Source organism: Dromaius novaehollandiae, chromosome Z (genome assembly GCF_036370855.1).
Source record: "Dromaius novaehollandiae isolate bDroNov1 chromosome Z, bDroNov1.hap1, whole genome shotgun sequence".
Lineage (NCBI taxonomy): Eukaryota > Metazoa > Chordata > Aves > Casuariiformes > Dromaiidae > Dromaius > Dromaius novaehollandiae.
The window spans coordinates 83463117-83486448 of NC_088132.1; the positions used below are offsets into that span (position 1 = coordinate 83463117).

The following is a 23332-nucleotide window of genomic DNA, read 5'->3' on the forward strand; positions in this document are numbered from 1 at the left end:
TGTATTTAGCTGTTTTCTGTATACTCTGATTCTTCTCCAGTTATATAGCCTTACAGTTAATCCTTTATCTAAGACTGGAATATGTGTTTTATATTAGCAATGATAGAGCCGGTGGTGGTGTCCCTTTTTTGAGGGAATACAAGTGAATGCAAGGGCAAGACCCCAATTTTGGTGGTGAAGCCGGGGTTGAAGCTTCCTCCTGATGAGGGATGGTTCTCCCACAGTTCTGGGCAGCAGCTCTTTCTTTTTCTTTTCTCTTTTTCCTTGAAAAACTTCTGATGGCCTTGAGCTCATACGAATGCAGAAACATCGCACTCTGCCTTTTCTCAAATTTCTTCTCAAGACAGGAAAACCACTTCTGTCTGGCCCTGAATAATAACGGAGCACGTGGACAGCCTCGCCGGTATCAAAGCGTTCACAGCGTGAGCGACCGCTCGGTTTGGACGAGGACATTGTAATGCAGCCCTCAGCATCAGATGTTTTACTGTAATTTTTAATTCCGTATCGGTTTATACGGGCCTGCTTTGTACCTTTGAAACAGTGAGGAGTTTGCCCTTGACTTCAGATCAAGGAGGTGCCGAGACATAATCAAACCGCCAGTTTTTAAATGAAGCTGCAGAAATCTTAGTTTTAAAACGATGAGTTTTTCTCTGTTTTTGCATGCTAGAGAACTATTCCCTCTAGTAACAAACTTAAGGCAGGGGACTGTAATAAACTAAAAGCGAATTAACTCTGCCTTGTTCTGAGCTCTCTGTGCTTGCAGAATCAGTCTGGGAATTTTCAAAGGCTGCAGCATAAAACTTGCAAGCCTAATAATCTTAATTATTTTGAATAATGAATCCTGAGATGTTATTACACAATAAAAACACACCCTCCCATGCTGTGTCTTACTGTTCAATTATTTAAGACTCCTTGACAATTATAGACTTGTTTTAAGTCTGTCGCTTTAGATGATTAGGAACTGTAACCCCAGCCACAGCAGCTTTACTTTTTTAATCATTACAGTAAAAAAAAAAAAAAAAAAAAAAAAAAAAAAAAAGGCATTTAATATTTCAAAAGGAAAGATTCTTTTCTTAGACCTCCAATTTTGCTGCTAAGAAATGCTCCTTTATTTCAAGGCATTATCTAGGAGAAAAGGCAACATTTCAAGAAAAAAAAGAAAAAGCACTGCAATTATGTTCTCCAAGGAACAAAGCTGAGGGAAGAGGATCGTGTTGTCACCTTCTTTAAAAAAGAATATATCAGCTGTTCTGAAGATCTGAATTAGACAGGAATTAATGTTTGCCAAGGTTGGCATGAGGTCTGTTGATCCCGCTTCCAGCAGCCCGTCCTCTGCGGGAAGCTCCTCGAGGAGCAGCGTGACCCGGCTGCTCGACTCTCCCGCGCCGTGGTGTGCTCGGCTGCTGACATTTGTCGGATCTGTCCCCAGGCCCCCATGTTTTTTCCAAAAATTTCTAACTTTATCCAAGATAGTTTTCACCAGGTGCCCCATGTGATTATTCAGGAGAGTTATTTCCAGGTCAAATCTTGACTCTGTAGCTCCTGTGTAAGGTAAAACTGTTGCAAAAGGGGTTTTTTTTCCCCATACCGAGTGAAATATTTCTTCTATTAGATCCCCCATATCTTCTTCCTCACAAAATACTAGTGGGTGGTTTTCAGCTGAAAAATTGAAACCTAATAGGTGAGAAAAAGGTTGAAAATTACGGGGTGATTGAAGAGAGAATTAGAATGGCAAGAAGCCAGCAATTTTTAAGATACTACCGTAACTGCCACTATTATGTATAATTCTTTTTAAGTCTATGTATGGTAAAGTAGATAATGCTAACAAAACTATTAGTATCACTACACACTGCTATAAATATCGCTCCTGTTGTCTCAAAGTAACTGCTTTTCTAATGGGGCACACTGCGTTTCATTAATGTATAGATTAGTTCTGCTGGTTTCTTGCTTTTACCCGTAAATTCAATATTCTGTAAAACTTACATTGGGAGATATGCAGCATATACACTAACAGTTTTTCAGTGCTTTCTACCATGCTAACAGTCTCAGAAGTCATATTCAACCAATCTCTTGCTATTCTATTAACACAGTTAGGTTGAGGGGAGATCTTTTTTTAAAAAGGGCAGGACCCTAAAATCTCTGCTATGTCTTATTTTATTTTTATTTTATTTTACTTTTGTAAACTACCACTGAGCTTTCTAATAGGTTTATTATAGATTGGAAGCACTAATTCTCTCAGGCTGGGAATCCTCTTAATTGCTGATTCTGTTCCTTGCACTGTGGAGCAGTTGTTTTGGGAGCAGAGCACCGAATGAAGCCCGTTTTCCTGCAGATCCGTGTCCTGCAGTCCTGTGCCTTGCAACTACAGTGATTCTGGCTCATTGCAGGTCCTTTCCGCCGTCCAGGCCATGAGGCATACAGGTGAGCTCTGGGGACGCGATGTGGACCGGGGCAGGAGGCACGGTGTACCTGCCTCCTGAGCACCATGGGCGTTTGATGCCCTCGGGGCACCGGGACCCATCGTGTGACTTCTCCTGAGCTGCAGATAAGCCGAGCCCCAGACCTGTCTCGTCGGTGATGGATACACCCTCACGCACGCCCGAAGGTCTACGTGCGGCGGGAGGCTGAGACTGCCCTGTTGCGCCGGAGGCAACTTCTGGGTCATCTCCTGAGGGCGAGACCCTTTTGCTGTTAACAAGTTGCATCTCCTCAAAGTATTTGTGCGCTGCCACATGGTTTATTTTTAAAAGTCTTGAAGGTCAAAGTAGCTGCAAATCCTCCTCTCAGTGGTGCTACTCTCAGGCTGCCTACCTTGGTGCGTACCATACATCTCGTGCAGGGTGCTTGGAAGTCTTCCACCCCCTCGATGGCTTTGCTTCTCAGTCACTTCTATGACACAGGGAGAAAAAAAACCCATGCGCAACTCATTTTGGGTAGGCATCATGTTTCCTTTACGTTAAACCTGTCTTGGCAAATTACAGCTGCTTCTCGGTTGCCGTGGTCCTTGTCTCGCTCTTGGCAGATGCTGTTGAGGGCTGACGAGCTGCTCTGCGTGGGGCACGTGCCAAGCCACTGTCCCCTTGCGCGGCGCTGCCACCGGGTCCCTCGTGTCACCTTGGGGCTCCACCGCCCACTCCCCAGCTGTGCTACGGCTCTTTAGATGGCTCCCCTCAAGTTTGTGACTGCATCATCTGTCTGTTGATCGATGTGTCCATCTGTCCGTCTCTGTCTCTCACCTTCCTCCCCTTACTATTTTTTTTCTCTTCTTTAATCAGTTGGGCAATTTAAGGTACTTCTCCGGAAGGGTGAGGAGCAGGGGTTTTGCGCTGCTCGAAGGCTGGCTGGGCACGGGGCAGCGACGCGAGCCGAGGTGTCCCTGCTGCATCTTGTCTCACAAACAACAAAGTCATTCGAGGGCTGTCCAGATTATTTAAAATCTCACTTTCCAAGACATTTGGACTCAGACGTTTCTCTTATCTTTGCCTGTTTTTAAGCTGGATGGTAGCATCTATTTCATCCAATTTTACACAGACTGTACAATAAAATGATGGGTTGAGAAGGAAACTCAGAGTGACTGAGCTGATGTAATTTCTGTGTCAGGAAAAAAGTAGTGGGAAGAGCAAACTAGTCCTGGCACCTGGGCAAAAGCAGATGGAAAAAAGCCTCTTAGATCCTCATCAGTCTCTCTTGATACTTTTATTGCTGTGAGATCTGAGCATTCAGATTACTAAATTTACTTGCATGTTGACTCCTGTCTCAAGGTAAGCGATTTGGGAGCATCCTTTATTGCATGCCTGAGGAGCAATATGTGTTGTGATCCGTGCCATAAAAAAGCAATAAGAAATAAGCATTGAGGTTCCATCGTGCAGGTGGGAGAGGAGAGGAGCGTCGGGGAGAAGCTCAGCGGTATGCTGAAAATCTCGCAAAGCTAGCAGTTGAACCCAGGATACCTATATTCCAGGAAATAAGCCTTTGCTACCCAACCGTCTTCCCTCTTCTTCCATCCCCAGGTTTTGCTATCTGACAGCACAGGCTGTTTAGGGGCAAGTCAGAATTGGCCCCTTAACAAATACAAGCTGCTCACGAGTTCCTCTGTGCTCTTCCCTTAGTTTTCGCTTGGCCAAACACGGCAGATGTTTGGTAAAGCAAAACCAGCTGGCAGTTTTTTGCAGTTTACCAAGAAACCTGGAAAGTGTGGTGGATCATAGACATTTATTCCAGCCGGGAACAGCAGGGCTGTGCCAGTTTTTTGCTGCATGATGGAGCAGAGCAGTCACAGCCCCAGGAAGGGTTTGGGAGCTAAAAATGCCTTCTGAGGCAAATTGCTGTGAAAAGTTTGTTTTATTTATTTATAGGTTCATTCTGGTCTGTTGCCATAGCAGCTACGTGCTGTGTGCGGTTGTTGAAATAGGATTCATCGCAAAGAGAGCAGATCTCCGCAGTCTTAATTAACCTGAAGCTTGGGAACAAGCATGTTGCACGAGAGTAAAAAAACACACAAACAAACAAAAAAAAAGTGGATTAAAGTGTGGTACGTTTCTGTTGTTGCAAAGCACCCTTTGGTTTGGATCGGAGTTGGCCTCCCTGATGCTTCACAGCTGCCCTTGCAGTTACAAGACAGTGATGCTCCTCACCACGTACGAGATAATGGTGCTTCAGCAGTGAAAAACACTCGGTGTTTTGTTGTCCTCCGCATTCAGCTTTGACCTCGTGTTTTTTGTTTCCTTGGTGCAGTTTCAGCCCTACTCTGAAGGTGGTGGTGGTCATTTTCTCCTGGTCTTTTCTTCAGTGTAATAAGAAGATTAAGGTGCTTGGTAGGACCCTGAGCTATGGAAAAGGGCTACTTCTGTGTGTGGTAGCTGAGAAGAATTAGGTGCCTAAGGACAGAAACCCGAAGAACTAAAATACTGAGCAAATACCCTCCTCATGTAGCCAAATTAGAGGAAATGCATTTAGGTGTTTACTTGGGATTCTTAGCTAGGAACCTTTCCTTGGAATTATTATTATTTTTTTTTAATCAGCTATAAAATACCTCATCACTGCAGACAGAAGAATGTGTTTTGTTCCATGCTCTCCGAAAGCATAGGGTTTGGCCCAGATGTTGAGAATAGGGGCACATCTTTAAATCCCACTCTTAGCCGAGGCTTGCGTAGGAGCTAAAGCTTCGGGTAACGTGACCCAGCCACGGCTTGGGGGCTCGTGTGCGTGTCCATCAGCAGAAACCTGCGGGAGTGTAGCAGCCGAAACGAGTGTGTGTTCAGTATAATTCAGAGGTTTTACTCTCTCGTGTGTCCAAGTGACAGCTGGCTGAAGGCCTGGGAGGTCTCCCTGGTGCGAGGTGTTGGACCTCTATGTGCCTTTGTGGCTCTAATTCCAGGTTAAGAGAGATCTGGAGATGTGTCATGAAGACTGACAGCTCAAAGTGTGAGCAGACGTATTAAGTACATAGTGTAGATGTCCAAAATCAGTGCCCAAAGCTTAAATCCTCCAGCGTACCATGGTTCCCAGGGTAGGTGCTCAGAGCTTACATAGTTTTGGGGTGCTTTAAAGAATAAGGACAATACAGGGAAATTTTGCTTCAAATATTAAATTCACTCTATCTTTCTCTTAAAAGTAAGAGGATGTCATTTCAAGATCAGAGGTTGGCAAGTTGCATTGAAAACAGGCAAAGACATGTTTCTGAAATGATTATTTTTCAAAATGGCAAATTGAAATATTCTTGTGTTTCCAAAATTTTCCCTTTTTTTTTTTTTTCCCCCCTTCTTCAGCAAAAACTACCGTTTGACTTTGTCAACTTCAGGAATAGTTGGAAACCCTCCAAAGCTCAGTTTTAAAGCCAGTATGGCTTTCATTGCCTGGCTGAAGACCTGCCAAGCTCTGACCGCACGGCACGAGGGGCTGGTGAGCTCATGGAGAGCAGCAGCAGGTAGTTGACCTGCCCACCACCATCCCACCCATTAACCGAAATATCTGCTGCACGGCTGCATTTCCCTTGCAAAAATAACAAACACGATCGCGCTCCCCTTGCTGCGTTTTGAACATCATAGATGATTCCAGTGTTTATGGTTTCTGCTTCTGCTGTCGGTATGTGACCGTGAAGTCCCCCGGCTGCCTTAAAACCCTTCGGCGTGTTTCTGCTTTCTCGGTGAGCGGCAGCTATTGTGCCGCGGCGGAGTGGATGAACTGACCGGTATCTCCTCGGGGAGCCTTTGTGGGTGATTGAATTGCGTGCAATCAGCAAACCATCGCCCCTCGCCCCCCCGTTGTTCTTGGTGACTAATTGGTGGTGACAGATGTCACCTGCGCAGCGGCACCGGTGCTACCCGCGCGGCACTGCAGGGGAGAGCAGGGGTGCTGCTTCGCAATGGCCGAGCCCAGCCCTGGGGGTTTGCCCACTGATTTTTATTTTTATTTTTATTTTATTTTATTTTATCGTGTGATGTCAATTAATTAATGAGCTCTGTTTGCTGCATAGATGTAAGCAGCCCTTATAGCCATATTTGCCATTGATCTTTTCCTTGCAAATTTTCTCAGCTCTAAAAGGGAAGAAATGGCATATAGTATTTACACAAATGTATATATGCCAACAGTCCTCTTTCACATGTGTGGTAAGAGAGAAGTGTGGGTTCATGCACAGCCTGTCCTGTCCAAGGTCCCCCCCAGAGAGCTGCTGGAGAACAGAGCCATGTCCAGAACAGGTTCAGGTATGGAGACAGAAACATCTCAAGATCTGCGGCAGTTAAAGCAGCGATAGGGAAGCAGTTGGGCGTTATTTACAGGAGAATTGCTAGGGTGAACCAGCAGGCAGGGGCCATGCGTGTGCTGCAGGGCGCTGGGCACGGGTGCACTGGGCCGGCTCCACCACCGTGGCAAGCAGCTGCTCTCCAAAAAGACGAGAGATCTACCAAATCTCCGTCCTCCTGGCAGAGCTGCCAAAAAGTTGTGCCATCTGTGCTTATGGGGGTAGGAAGAGATCTCTGTAGGTATTGTTTCACTGACAGCACGACCTTGCCATTAGATGTGGAGGAAGGAGATGAACCTTTTCCGCCCATATTTTTCATCTGACTTGCGTGAAAGCTGCTGTGCAGACGCGCCCTGTGAGCGAGGTGCAGTGCTCAGAAGCTGTCCGCGGAAAGAAGTTGTTCTTGCCTTTCCTTCTCGGCTTTTCTCTGCTTTCCGTGTTTAGCCCTTGCTTGTCTTCCTGGCTCTTCTCTTCCTGAGCCCCTTCCTCTTTGATGCGTTGAGTTTTTTGCCAGGCACATTCTTGTCTTCTGCACCTTCAAAATCTATTAAATATGTGATGCCTCCATTGCTGCCTTCCTCCTCCTTCCCCCATTGCCCGTCCGTGCAGCAAGCAGAGCTGGAGGCCTTCCTCGGGCATGACGTGTCCATCCCATGACTCTGGTGGCTCTGTGACAAGGCCGAGAGCTGTCGGTGACGGGCTTTGACACGACCTAGCAGAAGGGCTCCAGGTCACACGTCGCCCAGGGTACCCTTGGCACAAGCCGTTTCCATCAGGTGTTTAAAATTCACTGGGATGCAGGGATGAGTGATGCCCACGTGGGCAGGACTGAGGTGCAGGACGGCCTGAGGTGTGGGGTGACTTTCCGTGAGCGAGGTGCTTGAGTTTTGGGGTCTTGCTTTCCCTGGCGTGAAGTGCTGAGGACGGTTGGATGTTTGATTAACCTTCTCGTGGTGGTGGCTGTCGCGGGAGGAGCTCGGACAGTCCCGGAGCCTGTGAAGCAAAGCTAAGCGGTGGCCCAAGGAGAGGAGCAAGCAGAGGTCCTCATCGGTAACGTCACCGTACGGGGGCACGTGGCATGTGCAACCCTACCGGCAACTTGCCCGGCTTCCCACAACTCTGCAATTAAACTGTTATTCCTAGGTGCATCCCTGATGTCTGTATTTAAGAAAATGAGGCTGGAGAGAAGGGAAAAGCAGTAGTGCGTGTTCAGCTTGTGATCTGATTATTACTGCGCTGAGTACAGCTATCAGGATCTCCCGGGTCTCTCAGAGGTTTCCCGTTTTGGAGGCGTGTATGTCGTTTTGAAAGAGCTTTTGGCTTAATCCTGAGAGATGCAGAGTCAGGAGTGACTTCCTCTCGTGGTAACATCAGGCATTAGCGACACGCATGAACTTAATCATTTATAGCAAGGTATTTTTATTGTCATAAAAGCAGCATAATAAAAATTAGTACTGCATGACTTGTGTCTAGGACCATCTTTATGGCACGAGGTAGTAATGGATAGCTGTGCAGGGAGCCAGGAGGGAGGGAGTGCCTGTGACAAGGGGGACACATCTTTTATTTGGTAAATCAGTATCGCTGCATATGAGCTGAAAATATTTAAACATATGCCGGTGTACCCTGATGTTCTGGCATGTGCCCAGTGTCCTTGGATAAAATGTGATGCATGGGGACAAATCAAATGTAAAGACGTGCACTCATGTATGAGCTGTACAGCTGCGATCTCTGTTTGCATTTGGAGGATAGATTTAAACACATGATGGCCGAAGAAAATGCTTTAAGATGTAGCACTTTGAGAACACGTTGTCTGGTTCATAGGCTGGATGGAAACTGGAAGAGCCAAAATTTGTGCGTGGTCCCCAAAAAAGGTTGCTCGCACAGAGCAGAGCATTTTGTTTGACCACGAGTAGTGAGCTGCCAGTAACTTGTATGATTCAATGCATATCTGAGACAATTGTGCCTATTTTATATCTGATGATGTCAGCTTTTCTTCTAGCTGTTAGGAACAAGATCGAAAGTTTTTAATACCTGTTCAAAGTAATGAGTCACTTAACGGCCAGACTAAGATACTGGGATTCATTTGGGTTTCTCTATTTCACTGATTCTCCCTGAGTTTGTCACTTAACCTGGGAGGGTTGGAAACCCTCAAATGGCCAGGATAGGCCTGGGTTCGTGTTCCATGGATGTGGGTCCAATGGGTCCATGTCCATGCCACAGATCGCTGCTGGCTTTTAGAAGTGGCCAGTGGGGCTAGTGATGGTCTCGTGCATGTGCCGTGTAAAATGCATAAATCCTCCCTGCTCTCTCCTCTCGAGCTGTGTACTGCATACTCGATGGCTTGCCATCACCAGCGTGCCCATGACCCCTGCATCAAATAACGTGCCCTCGCGCAGGTCCTTCAGCGGCGTGCACCTAACTTTCCGAGCAGCTTGCAGTTAGCAGATTTAATGATATTGCCCCATTAAAATAAATGGGCATTCTGTAAAATGAAATGAGAGCAATTCTTTCAGAAATGTCTATGTTCTGAAAAATGAAGAATCAGCCAAAATTGATATCTATTACAGATCTTCTTACGTAAGCTTATTTTAGTGGAGGATTGTCTCGCTTTTGCAGTTCCTAAGTGTTGCATATGCGGTAACTCAAGAGTTACAGGTAATCCTGCAGCTTGCTTTTCTCTCAGTTACATCTTTTATAATTAGTTCAATGGAAGATGAGTCAAAGAGGTTCTGAAAAATGACTAAATTCCCCAAATACAGGAATATAACAAAAGATGGAACTGACCAGAATATGAGTGTACAGAGCAACACTAGACAGTAATTGTGTGTTTGATGTTATTTCTGGAATTAAAATTCCATGCAAATAGCTTTTCCTTTTAACTCAGAGGACTGGGAGATGAGGACAAATTCATATTCTTATGTCATTCTTGAAATTCTTGCTGTATGAATAATCGATTTCAAGTGCTAAACCCAAGAAAAATACGGGGGGTGGTGGTGGTGAGGGACTTGAATTAATCCAAAGGATTTCTATTCTAACTTGAATGGAACATCTTGTTTTCCTGAAATGAAACGCTTATCTTAAGGCCTGCATGTCTCTTGTATGTTTAAATACATTTAGTGGAATTTTCAGAAGCCTTTTAAAAGGGAAAAATATAAAAAATTCTTCTCTCTAGTTAAAAAAAAATTCATATTGAGGAATTGAAAAATAGTTTTTAGGAAACATCAGAAATATTCTGATGCAGTGTCTTTGCTGAAAATTTTTGTGCGATGTCTTGAAATGTATTTCAGCATCAGGGTATGTGGGATATTTAGGGAGAGCATGATTTGCAGCAGGAGAACTGGTTGAAGATTTGAAGTGTGGCAGGTTTTTCATTTTTGCTGAAAAAGTATTGAGTTTCAAATCTTACCAAATAGATTTAATTGACAGCATTTTAAAGGTATAGGTAGCCTACAGTAGATGTTTTTATTTTCACAAGTTCCAAGTGTAAAACATTGGGAGCAGACAGCTTGAATAGTTTTCACTTCCCTAAGTCTGTAATTTTTTGGGGAAAAAAAGCATTAAATGAATAGTGCCATGAAAATTAACCACTTTCACTGAGATACGACGAGATCTTCTATGTGTGTACAGGTCACTAATTGTTCTCTGTATTAACTGATCCCCCTGAAAAAATGACTATGATTTTTAAGGCCAGGGATGTGGCAACACAATGTGTGTTTAAGAAGTTTAAGTTTCTATGTGAATTAAGCATGAGTGACTGAACACATGCCCATCGTAATTGCTTTAAAAACAGTAGAGTCAAGCTTATGAATTCATGACTTGGTCCTTAATAAGGATTATTAGAAGAGCTTTTAGATCAATTTTGTAATTGCCAAGTGAGGTCCAAGAGCAGTGTTTTCTGTAAGCACAGTCACTTCTCAGTCATAATAAACGGAGTTTTTGCAACACAAATATACAGTGTCAGGCATTGGATAGCTTGTAATGCCTGAAAATCGCTAGTCACTGGAATGCCAAAGAGAAGAGATCATAGATGATGAGATATTTTCTATTTAAGATAGATTGGTGCCAGCCTGGAAACCAAAGGATGTGAATGACCCACAGAAGTACGTTGAGATGGGACGGGAGCAGAGCTCAGGCTCTGAGGTTTTGGCAGGACGTTTGCGTCAGCTGGTCTATTAGGTGCTGTGTCTGTATGTTGGGAGGAATGTGAGAGTAGAGCAGATGTCCATGCGCTCCGCAGCACACGGCAAGATGGAGAGGAATACAAGTGACAAATGCCAAGAGATGGAAGCTGCCCAGTCAGTGGTAGCGACGTTGGTGGGCTGCTGGCTGCAGAGCTGGGAGGAATGTCCCATGCTCCTTGCCCAGGCCCCGTCTGTGCCCTGTGCTGCCTTTGGGCTTGCAGGCTGGGGAGATGACCCATGTCATATATTGCCACCTCCGCTTAGCAGTTATGGTGGTACATCTTGATATCACATCCCTTCTGGGATATAATTGAGGTGTTTTTGATTCATTCATCATCTCTTCTTGTACACCCCACATAAGCTTTTGCCAGTCTCTCGCTGGTGTCATTTAAAGGGTAGAGGTGCTGCTGCTAGGATCTGCTACTGAGGCTGGAACATGTTTTTCACATCATAGGAGTGAAATAAATGTGAGCTGTAGTAACGTTTTTTATTCTTCCTTTCTTGAGTTGGCAAGAAAGCAATGCTGTCCTGCATGCAGACATGCTAAAAAATAAGCTACGTTTACAAAAGAAATGTTTGTCTCTTTGAGCTAGGTCTCATATTGCAATATTTTAAATTACTAGCAGGCTGTGACTGCTATATGTGGGAAGCACTAGTGCATGGGCATGGTACGCACAGTGTGAGGGAAGAAGAGGCACAGGTTGGATCAGAGCAAATTTTGCCCTTAGCTGCTTAAAAACTCAGTAAATAGTTGGCCTTGTACATGTTTTACAACTGATCTTTATTTCGCAAATAAAAGCTGTAAGCAAGCAGGTCCTGAGCACCTACATCAAACATTTTTGTACGTTTCTGAAAAACTTTTGTTTCAGAATTACAAGGGTAGGTCCTACTTGCAAAACGATAAGAGGATTGCAGAAGTCGCGGTGGATTCTGGCTTAAAAATATGGTTCTGGATATGAGATGCTCCATTTACCTTCCTAAGTGGAAACATATGAAAATCAGGCCTTACTGGCCTGGATTCAGCTTTTCCTCTGTTATGTAGTCATTTATGCCTGTGGAAAGTGAATCAGAGCAGTAAAATTTCATGCTCACGTGTGCAGAGGTAGATGGTTATTCCCCCTGCCACGAGAGCAGAGAAAGCTAAACTTCATAAGGAGTTAAATAAACCACGTCAGGCTAAAATCAGACCTTGTCAAACTCCGATGAAGACAGTTCAGCGAGTAGTGGATTGATCTTGTGTAGTCATATGAAAGACTGAAGGATTTCAGATATTACTGCTGAGATAATTTCAGGTTGTGTGCCTTTCTATATTGTGCTATTGTACTATATATGTTTGCTATTCATTGCTAGCAACAATAAAAGTGAAATTGCTTTTGTCAGTGATAGCTCTACAGTTTACATAAAGCTGGAGTGAAATACATACTTAGTGGACTAGAACTTCCATCCCCGGCTTGCAGCTTGTCACCTCAGTTTTGTTGCTAGCATTTTAGTAAGTTTGGGTTGTTTGCAAAAATAATGTGTCAAGGTCAGCTTGTGCAATCTGACAGAAAAAAGGCCATAGCAAGAACGAATGGCCCAAAGCAGCGGAGGACGTTAGAGCTGCAGTGGCTTGTCGCTGCTGCGGCCAAGCCGAGCTCTGGGAGTGGAGCCGGCAGCCCCAGGTGGTTGCCAAAGGGCCATATGCACCCGACAGACCTAAAACAGCGAGTGCTGGGCCAAGGGATGCAGATGCTGGCAGGTGGGGAAGCATCAGCTCTAACCCAGTTCTCCCATTCTCTTCGTAAATGTGGTAACCCTTAGGAATTGCACACAAGGTGAGCATTGTCAAGTGATAAATGGATGTAATTTCTCTACTGTGAGCATCCTGCTCGCTTCCGTGTGTTTATGCTCCGAGTGTGGCGACCAGATCAGACTCCACGAGGTCCACCTGTGCAAGGACACTGAGGGAGTGGATTCAGCTCCACTCTTCAGATACTTATTTGGCATGTTTAAAGGTAGCTCCTGCCATTTGGTAGTTTGAGAAGCTCTTCAGACTCCGCCATCTGTGTTATCTGATGACTCCATCATCTGTGATCTCCCGTTTTCTGTGGTGGGAGCTTGGACACCAAGCTTGAACATAGACTCAAACATCTAGTCACATAAATATAAATGTCTGGACTTAGAGCTCATCTTCCCCCAAGTTTTTGAATACAAAATCACCTTTGATGGAAGAGGGGTGCTGACTGCCCTGCTCAATTAAGATGAGGCCTCTTCAGCAGAGGAACCAGAGACCTGTATATTCCTATGGAGGAACTGAGAGTTTCTACAGACCCTCAGATGCCAAAGTAGCTAGTAATGGGGCAGCTTTCTGAATTACTGTCTTTGATTTAGGTACCCAAGCTCCACCGAAAAAACCTTTTAGATGCATGTCTGTGTTTTTTCAGATCTTGCGCTTGATACTTCTCTAATGGCGTTTACCTAATCAGGTCCTTGTCAGAAGAAGACAGTGCACTCATACATAAGTCAACATATAGAATAGATCAGCCGCCCAAATCTGCTCAGTCGGACTGTGATGCAAAATAGTTGCGTTATTCTCGTATATATGTACACAGCATTATACTTAGTCTTGTGTTTGCACATTATTTAGATCGGTGGCCCATGACTAAGGATGCTAAACACAGTCTCAGTGCAAATAATGTATCACAACTGTGCAGCCAAAAGAACTGAGACTATGGCTTAATATTTTCTTTCCACACATCATTACACTGGAAATGCCACTGGGAATTTCCTTAATTCCCTCTTTTTTGGATTGATGACAATATGGAAGGGGGTAATAGTATTTATTATTTATAACAATAATATTAATGAGCGTTAATAATTATTTAGGGAGGATAAAAATGCTAAGCCAGCATTTAGTGAATATCACTTTGTTTACATCAAGCTATCCTTCATAAGCTGTTTAGATAATTCTGTGCTTTTAATGATCTCACAGTAAGTTAATGCTATTAATACAGTAACTAACCAATATATACACAAGGACTGACCAAAAATGACCTGCAATTATGAAACAAGTTTGCTTTTTAGTTTGAAAGCAGTGGCCAGACCTGCATTTCAAGGCAACTTTGGCTGGTGAAATCAGGCTTGGCGCCGTGTGTTTGGCCTCGGAGAAGGTGAGGTGGCTGCGGATGATCCCTGAGATGCATGTGCTAGATCAGGATATAGCTGACTACCGACATTATTGCTCAATAATAAATTAAATACTGAATTTATTGTTTGTTTGTGTTGGTAGGCCAGCTTTCATACATGCTTGGTGAACAACACACAGACCCTTGAACTCTGTGAAGAGATATCTTTATAAGATGAATTTTACTGCTTGAATCAGCAGTTTAGCCATTTCTGGATTTTGCACATAGACCAAGCACTTTTCCATATATATCAGGGTTAATATTAACTTTCACTGTCGTCTTCCTTTTCTTTTTATCCTGCTTTGATGCAATTATCTAATAAGTCATGTGCTGGACTCCACTTCTTTCTGCTTTTCCCAGACCAGTGGGTTTATAGGCAACCGGGTTTGAATGGTGAGTTACTACTTGTTTGTGAGGGAAAATACTTCAGCAGCTTTGGGCACAAAAGACGAGAATAGTGGAACGTGAGTGAACGAAGTAGCGTTACAGGTGCTGTGGTCACATTACTTAATGCTGTTCGATTTTGAGGGTTGTTAATGGTTCAGGTGGTATATTTTAAGGTGTGATTTTACTGTTAGTTTTTCTTTCTCTCTCTTTTACCCCTTTTTCATTTTGTCCACACTTTCCCCGCGCCACCTTGGCCCTCTGTTTGGCGACACCTCAGCCGTGTCCACTACCGCGCTCGCCCCGAGCCCCGACCCCCCGGTGCCACCAGCCTCTCTGACTGACGCCTCTCCTTCCCCTCCAGCCGTCCCGAGCTCCGGTGTCCTCCCCTCTGCCCCCCGAGATGTCGTCCCTGTCTTGGTCTCCAGCCGGTTTGTCCGTCTCAGCTGGCGCCCGCCCGCCGACGCGAGAGGGAGCGTCCAGGCCTACGCGGTCTACTTCTCCAGGGAAGGCGTCAACAGGTAGGTGCTGCTGGCGGGACCGCGCGAGCGTCCCGCGGCCTCCCTCGGCCTGGGTGCGTTCCTGAGAGGGCCCGAAGGCTTTAAAAGCACCTTGCCAGTGATTCTCACGACTTTGTCGTCTCCTCCCCACGGTGAGAGCCAGCATGGACACTTTTCCTTGCAGTATACGTCTTTGTAGACTTTGTAGGTCAACGGTTCACGTAACAGCTCTCACCATCTTGGCGCCAGGGACAATTCGTGGTGGCAGTGATGCCCCTGGATCTTCACTGAAAAATGAGTCGTACTGGCTCTGCCGCCGGCGGCAGCGGTAGGGGAAGCTGTCCCGCGTGCGGGGTCAGCCGGGCTTCTCTTGCCGGTGCCTGGAAAGAGCACGTGGAGGCGGAAGGCGGGTTTCCCCGAACGGGAGGAAGCAACCCGTAAATCTCTGGGGAGATAAATAAGCAGCTGCAGAATACACCTGTGCTGCGGAAAGCTGCTGGCTGCGATGGAAGTGCAGATTAAAAAGCGGGGTATTTTTAAACTGCTTGCTGACAAGAAAGGGTGGTTGTTTAAAAGGTGAGTAGAAACAGCAGATGTCGGGAGCGGGAGCCGCTAGCAGGTGGATGTTTGCTAGGATATTGCATGTGTTTTCTGTTAAATGTAAAGCTGCAGCTTCGTGCTCGTAGGCCACAGGTGCCTAAATCCTGCGTTACGGCTTGGGAGAGGAGAGGGCTGCTCGGTGGAGTATCATAGAGGCGAATGAGCGTCGTTCCTCGGAGGTGTGCAGGCAGACGGCACGCGAGTATCTCCTGCCCAGCCAGAGAGCCGGCCGGGGCAGAGGAGCCACCTCAGCTGCCCCCAGCCCCTTGGCCCATCGCCTCGGAAAGAAATTGGAAAATAGAGAACGAAAGAGTAAAGGCAGCTCAGGGAAACGTGTCGGGCTTCTACGCCAGCTTAGAGAGCGGGTCTTAAGCCTCTGACTCACCCGGAGGCTTTTGAAACTTAATTTTTTGTTAAATCCGAGGTGGCCTGCAGGTGGGAACATGGGGTCCGTTTCCATCTTTGCTCAGCGTTTGCATCTGGATTTGGCCCATATTCAATTGCAAGTTAGAGCAGAGACTTTCTATTCTGCTCATTTGCCAAATGGGCCAGATTCAGTATCTGATCGACCTCTGCCGGGTTCACATTTCACATATTCTGCAAAATCTGGAATTTGTGGAATAACTTGGGCTGATTGCCATTTAAAACATGACCACCTTCGAGGTCTTATTTTATGCCCCTCTGCTCCCTGGTCTGACTCAGGACTGAGGTCCCCTCTTTGCCGGACTGCTCGTTTGTTCCTCTCTCCATCGGTACCTTCTTCCTCATCCTTCACTGGCCGCTTTGCTCCTAAACCGGTGAGCATTGGTTTGGAGAGGCCTTTGGTATTTATACGAAAGTGGAGCATCTGAGTTACCACGAAGAAAGAGAGAGCATTTATTTTTGCTGATTTGCTCTTGGTCTTCTATATGTCTCCAAACCCCTACATAACTCCTCAAATACAATCTCAAGATATGTTTAATTACCTATGCATAGCTTTAAAGTAATTCTGCCATCTCAGTTAGAATTTACTTTATTTAAACTGAAAATTTAAAATCTAATTTAAATTTAAAAATCCACTACATTTATTTATAAAAAGCAGTGTTTATACAGTAATATATTCCTGTTCAGTGTTTTAAGCAAGACACAAGGACTAAAAATACAGTTTGGTTTTTGATTGCAACCTTTGAAATGTCAAATTAGTTTGAATAATGAGTTCTGATTAGTAGCCCTCCTTTTCTTCAGTGACTGTTAGCAAATATTTTTCCTAATAAATGAAATTAAACGCGCTGATGTTAAAAAAACCAAAAAACCAAAAAATAAAAATACCCCTCGAAGTCAGCAGTATTCTGTTTGAACATAAAAATCCATGACACAATGTTTTTTTGCAAGATTGGGACCTTGATTATTTACAGTTGAACATTCCCTAGAAGTTTTCCTAATAACAAATTAATAGATGCATAGATGGTCGCAAGAAGCCAATGGATCTTGCAGATTAACTTCCTGCATGATGCAGTCTGAAAAAATTAATCTAGGGACCACTTAATTGAATATAAAAACTTATATTTGATTAAAGCGTACCTTCAGGATTAGCTTGGGTTCTGAAATATCATTCCCAGATGAACTATTTACATTTGTTTTGAGTTTGCTTATTACAATCAAGGACTTTATATAATTTCATGGGAGAATGATAATGGGAGATAAAAAAAGAAGTCGAGGTACTAAAAGTCCGTCCATTTTAAAATTAATAGTATTCATTTCACAGCAAGGAACATTAACATGACTTGTCTTACTTGAAGTAACTAATTAGGTGTTTGATACATTACAAAAGCATTTGTTACACACCTAAGAGATATATGGGAACTGTAATTATCTTTTTTACATGCTGATACCGTGATATAACATGATCTTCGCTCACTGGAAATTACATGTCGGAGCTTCCATTTTACAAATAACTGAATGACTTTAGGCAAGGTCTTTTATTTTTAGACTGTTCTTCAAGGCCAGGTTTAAGAAAGGAGACCCAAAGCGTAAAGCTGCCGAGGTCCGAGATGCCGGGCGCTTTGGTCGCCTGCCCTGCATCACGGCAGCACCCGAAGGCTTCAGCGGCGGGTCTGGCCGGGGACCAAAAATTTGCCCAGCCCTGTCGCCGGCAGTGAGTGGTGGCAGCACCGAGGTGGCTCCCAGCACCAACTCTGCAGGAAACCCCCGGGAGCTCCCGGTGTTAAACCCGTGCCTTGTTAATCCCGGCCCTGCAAGTCGAAGCCGGCGATGGCCTTTGTATACAGCGTGATTCCTCTCGCCAAACGTCAGGTATCTGCGGTGAAGCTCAAGGGAGAAAATAGCCACGTATTTTACAATGCCCACCTGACATGTTTTAGACATCTATTTTAGAAAGAAATTTGTAGGGTTATTATATTTATAAAGAGCTTTTTTTTTTTCCTTTGCTAGCTGGAGGGTTTAAGGCATCATAAAAGATGTCACTGTCGGTTGTGACATTGGCAGGCAGCCTGTTTAAAACAAGAAAAAGGATTATTTTTTCTCACAACTCATAATTGCATTGCGGCGTTCATTGCCACAGGATATCGCAGAAGCCGAAAACATTGATGCATTCAGGGTGAGGTTTGACGGCTTGACGGGAGCTAGATCCACCGAGGTGTCTGTGATGATCTGGGTGCAGCCTGTACCCAAGAAACTCCAGTAATCCGTAGCCAGGAATACCATGCCAGGAGAATAACCACGGTTATTTCCATCCTGTTTCTCTTATTCCTCTGTAAGCCCCCGATATCTGGCCACTGTTGGGACATGAGATGGGGCTAGGTGGGCTCTGGTGTGACCATTCCCTAGTCCCAGCTGGCTCGTCAGGAAGGCTCACCCCTTCCTTTCGTTTTATTTCTTATTTCTGTTGGTCTCAGTCCTGCAGTGTTTGCTTCGTTATTATTCAGTCCTTACTCAGGCAAATTTGAAACATTTATTTTTTGATACAGTCTATTTCTTTCTTTTCTTTTTTTCTTTTTTTTTTTTCTTTTGAAGTTACAAGATCTTGCATTGCTATTTGAAAATGAAATGGGGGAAATGACTGCGTTTGGAGGCAATGCACCGGGCAGCCGCAGGCCATTAGCCCGATGTGCAAGGCAAAAAGCGTGAGCATGTCTCCGGTTTTGAGGAATAATGCTTCTGGGCTCAGATGCCGGGCTCTTAGCACTTTATTTGAGAGATACTCTACACCCGACAGCTAGAAACCCCAAAATATAGGAAGTAAAACATATAAAACCTCAATTTCTTCAGTACTTTTCTGAGATACAGAGAGGGAAGAACCTGAAGCCTCCACTCTTCAAAGCTGCTCCAGAGCTGGAAGCAATCGAATTATGCGAGCCCAGTGTTGGACCTTACCTCATTTGTCTTGGAAAGCACCTTGGAAGGGACCTTGGAGAGGACGTGCCCAGCTTTGTCCAGGCTGAGCTGGATGGCTGAGAGCGGCACAGCCCCCTCACTGCCAGTGACAGCTCATGGGGTTCATCAGCTCGACCGCGGTGATGTCCTCGGGTCCTTGTACGGCTCCTGGCTGCCGTGGAGCTGGATCGTCTAGACATGGGTCCTGAGGGATGGAGCTAGTCTGAGCACAGCGTAGCACCCGTGTCGCTCTGCCGACAGGGACCAAGGTGGACCACGCGCCTAGGCGGGGGTTTATCAGCTGGAGTTGTTGCTACCACTGGGCCCCAGCGCATCCGGCACGAGGGTCCCATCACGCAGTGTGGAGGTGCCCTGAAGCGGCTGTTTTCTGTTGCTCTGCAACCTCTGGGTTGGATGCAGAATGGGCTGGATCAGAATTTCGCACCTCATCCTAGCGCTTTCCACCTACATCCCAAGCTCTGCAAGATAAGAGAGTTATGCTGATCCAGCCCCTTTAGCCTGAAATGTGGATTTGACTTAGCTCGGGAAATTACAACACTCCACGGGCAATTCAAGTGCACAGAGTGCAGCACATATGTGCACTTTTTTTTCCCCTTTGCTAAGTATTGGGAGCAGATTTATAAGTTTTCCAGAATAGCATATATACATCACCACAGGTAGCACTGTCACAGAGCATTACTAAAACAGAGATCTGACTGGAGTTCGGTTTTGTCACTTCATCTCCTTTCTCCTCTCACTTCTTTCTCACTATTTTGAGGCTGAAAGGTCATCTTGTTGCTTTTTTGTTACTGACAAAAAGATGTCTACAGTAAGATACCGTGGCTGACAGTCCCATAATCCTGCAGCAAGGAGGTCAGGGTGTGTATTTTGTTACTGCCGTGGGTTCCTTCCTTTCAAGGGATTTATGAAAAGCTTGTTGTTTAGTTCGGACATTATGGGACATCTGAGCCTGCCTGCGGGACTGCTGCTTTCGGACCAGCAAGCTTGTTGTCCGTCCACTGGGGCCGTTTGCCATGCAACTTGGTTCCTGCGTCAACAGTTTGAGAATAGAAATCAGAGAAAAGCGGCAAGAGAATAAAATTAGACAAGTTGAGCTGGCGAAGCCCAGCTCGGCTCCTGTTCAGAAGAGCCTGGCAGTCGCCTCGCTTGGGAGCAGCAGCCTTCCCAGCTCCACTTTCGCTTTGGCAAGTGCCACCGAAAATCTTTCTGCTGGAATAGATGCATTAAACCACCCTTGTCTCTGATAAGGCACAGTGTGATAGTTTTTCCCTGGAGTCTGTTCACCAGAGTTGGGTTCAGTTGACTCTCAGAAGGCCGGAGCAGTGGTAGACGGCATCGCTCGTAGGACAAGACCATGTTGTGGCCTGAGAAATTGTGTTTTGAGGAAATGCTCCTCAAAGGAACAATGTGCTCTGAACTGTTGCTGTACCTGGTGCAGCAAGTAGATCCACAGCAACACTACAATTGTTCGACAATTAGTTGATTCAGTTTTAAATGATTTTTCCACAGCATGAAATCTACCTTTTTTGTTATTGTCGTTAGCTTTTCTGAGAGCTTTTGGTAAAGGAGAAGAGCTATGTGTGCCATCCATAATAAATCAGTTACAGAGCAATTTTACCTACTTGTGTTTGTAGATTGTCCATGAAATGACTGTGATTTCATCCAATTTAAACTCCACTTTAGTGTTTAGGGGTTGTGTTTTTCCTGGATAATCCTGTGTTAACGATTCTAGGTCTGTATCTTTTTTATCGGTCATTTGCTCCCATCCAACCTGCAGCTCTGCAGAGCTTGACTCAGTAGAGCGGCTAGTGCCAAAGCACGGAAATCCCTTTAGCTCTGTGGGCTTGCGGTGTTGGGATGATGACGAGGGCACCCTCCAAAGGGCAGATGCCATGATCCCGCTGCCTGCGATGGAGCCGCTGCTCCTGGCACAGTGGCAGGAGGTGCCGGGCGCAGGGCTGCTGGGCTCATCTGGGTGCATCTGCTGGACCCGACTCTGCTTGCAGAACCGTCAGGACCTGCTTTTCCATGATCAGCCAGATGTTTATGATCCGCATGCATCTCACTTTCTGCACCACAGATGTTTTCCTTTATTGAATAGCTGTTTCTTTCCTTCTCTTTTCCTATCCTATTGTATTAAGAAAGGCAAAGAACCAGTATAGGATGTTGCTTAAGATGTGTTATAATACAATCTTTCTTGTAGCATTTGCAGTTTTTCCTATGGACCTCATTACCTGAATTAATTTTTTAAAGTAAAAATCAACTTAACAGAAAACCTATAGACATACAAGCCCCAAAATGAAGTTTGATGAGTAACCACACCGTGCAAGCTACGAACCAAATAACTAAGTAATGCTTTAAGATCTACATGCATGTTTAAGTTAATTTTCCGATGTGACTTTTTTCTTACATAGGGAGCGGGCACTCAACACGTCCCAGACTGGGACGCTTCAGCTGACGGTGGGGAACCTGAAGCCGGAGGAGACCTACACCTTCCGTGTGGTGGCCTACAACGAGTGGGGGCCCGGGGAGAGCTCGCAGCCCATCAAGGTTGCCACGCAGCCCGAGCGTAAGTCTGCAGAGTCACGGGGTCTTGGCTGGGGCTGCTTTAATGGCTTTAGCAATGAACTATACCTTCAGCAATTCCCCATTTATCATAATGCATTAATTTAAGGTTTTCACATAGTATGTGCTAATAAATATTATAGCATTGTCCTTTTGCTTGGTAAATAAAATCTTTCCTAAATTTGTAGTAAATTTTCCTCCTTGTCCCTGGAGGTACTTACTGAGCATTTGGCCTGATCAACAGCAGCATATTGTTGTTTAGCGTCCTGACTTTGATGATCACACCTCCCACCTTCTATTACGTGGCAGCATATGTGATACAAAACCTGTGTTTTGATAAATAAGGAGTTGTTTTTCAATCAGACGCATTATAAACTCACTGGGAGACTTTCCACTGGAGTGAACCCTTTGATTTATTCGTGTTTAAAAGCAAATATTTTATATTAGTTATTGTTTAGCTGTAAATGCATTTTATTACTCTTTAGAGCCATTTGAAGCTTCCATAGGTAATTTTCTCGTTCTGTATGTCTCATTTGATTTTAACTGTTTCCCCACATGCTTGGTCTCCAGAAAGGAGGTTTCTTTCAGTCTGTTCTATGGCAGTTTTTTCACTTTGACCATCCGTTGTCCCGGAGCAGGGATGCTGCAAAGAAAGGACCGAAATGTTATTTGAGCCCTTTCGCAGCAGAACTAGTTGTTCAGAAAACCTGTTGATCAGAACGGGAATGATGCCTAGTTTTAGCATGTTGGGGTGGCTGCAGCTCCCGTTTAAGTAGAGCCAGGTGCTGTACCTCTAATTACTCGGTCTGAGGAGAGTATATTGACAGCCGCTTGTTTATAAGACATGGAGAACCAAAGGGGTGGCTTGTGGGAGGCTAAACTATGCCTTTTAGTCCTTGCCGGAGTACTTTCTTCCTGGGTGATAACACTTAACAGAGGCATAAAAGCTGTTCTCTGTTGTCACACGTTGCCGCGTACCGAACTTGAACCGAAAGGCGATATTTGTCTGAAAGCCCCTCGTTGTGTGAAGGTACCAGCTGTGCTGGAAAGAGGTGAAGCGTGTCTCCTTGATGCCTGGCTGCAGGTGACTTGTTGCTGCAGGCAGGTGACAGAGGTGGGGAGGACTCTCCGTGCCGGGGACTGGGGTCTGGGGGGCTTGGGAACAAATCCTGCGTAAGCCGGTGTTGGAGATCCCCGACGAGTGCGGGAGGCCGGGAGATGGGGCTTGGTGGCCCCAGTCGGAGCGAGGCTGGACCCGGCACCCTTGCAGGAGGCTCCTCGGAGCTTGCACCCTTTGGTGAGCTCAGGTCTGTGTCTTTGTTTGTCAGGAGATGTAAATTTGGGTCATGTGCTACCTGTCAGCATTCCCAAAACCCGCAGGAGTACTGATGTTCGCAGAATATCACCTGAGATACTTAGATTTCTTCTTTTTCTGAATTCCCTTGCATTTTAGAAGTCTTCAATTCCTGCTCTGAGGTTACCCTGCTGCTTACTGCACTTATTTCCTGTTATGCAACTGTCATGTTTGAACATAAAAAGGTTGTATTTCAGCCGTTTTGGGGGAGAAATAGCACTTGAAAATAAGGTTATGAATCTGAGCCCTTTAAAAGTAAGGTAACATTTTAACTAGCAATAACATATGACTGTTTAGAAACAAACACACAAATGCCCATGCACATATTTCTATATATACTGTATGTATATATGTCTGTCTGTATGTGTATGGTTCACAGAAGTACAATAATATTTCATTCCGGAAAATTCTTTCCCCTTCCCAAAGCGCAAGCGAAAGCCATGCGTCGC

At 45.1% G+C, this 23332-nt stretch overlaps 1 protein-coding gene across 4 annotated transcripts in view; it reads left to right on the forward strand.

Moving 5' to 3' along the window:
• The window catches only part of LOC135324656 (netrin receptor DCC), a 547074-nt gene that overhangs the window by 348323 nt on the left and 175419 nt on the right, over nt 1–23332 (forward strand). For all 4 annotated transcript variants that reach the window (XM_064501341.1, XM_064501342.1, XM_064501343.1 and 1 more), the window contains exons 8-9: nt 14836–14992; nt 21379–21533. In XM_064501341.1, coding sequence (XP_064357411.1) covers nt 14836–14992; nt 21379–21533 — 312 coding nt within the window. The remainder of the gene's footprint in view (nt 1–14835; nt 14993–21378; nt 21534–23332) is intronic.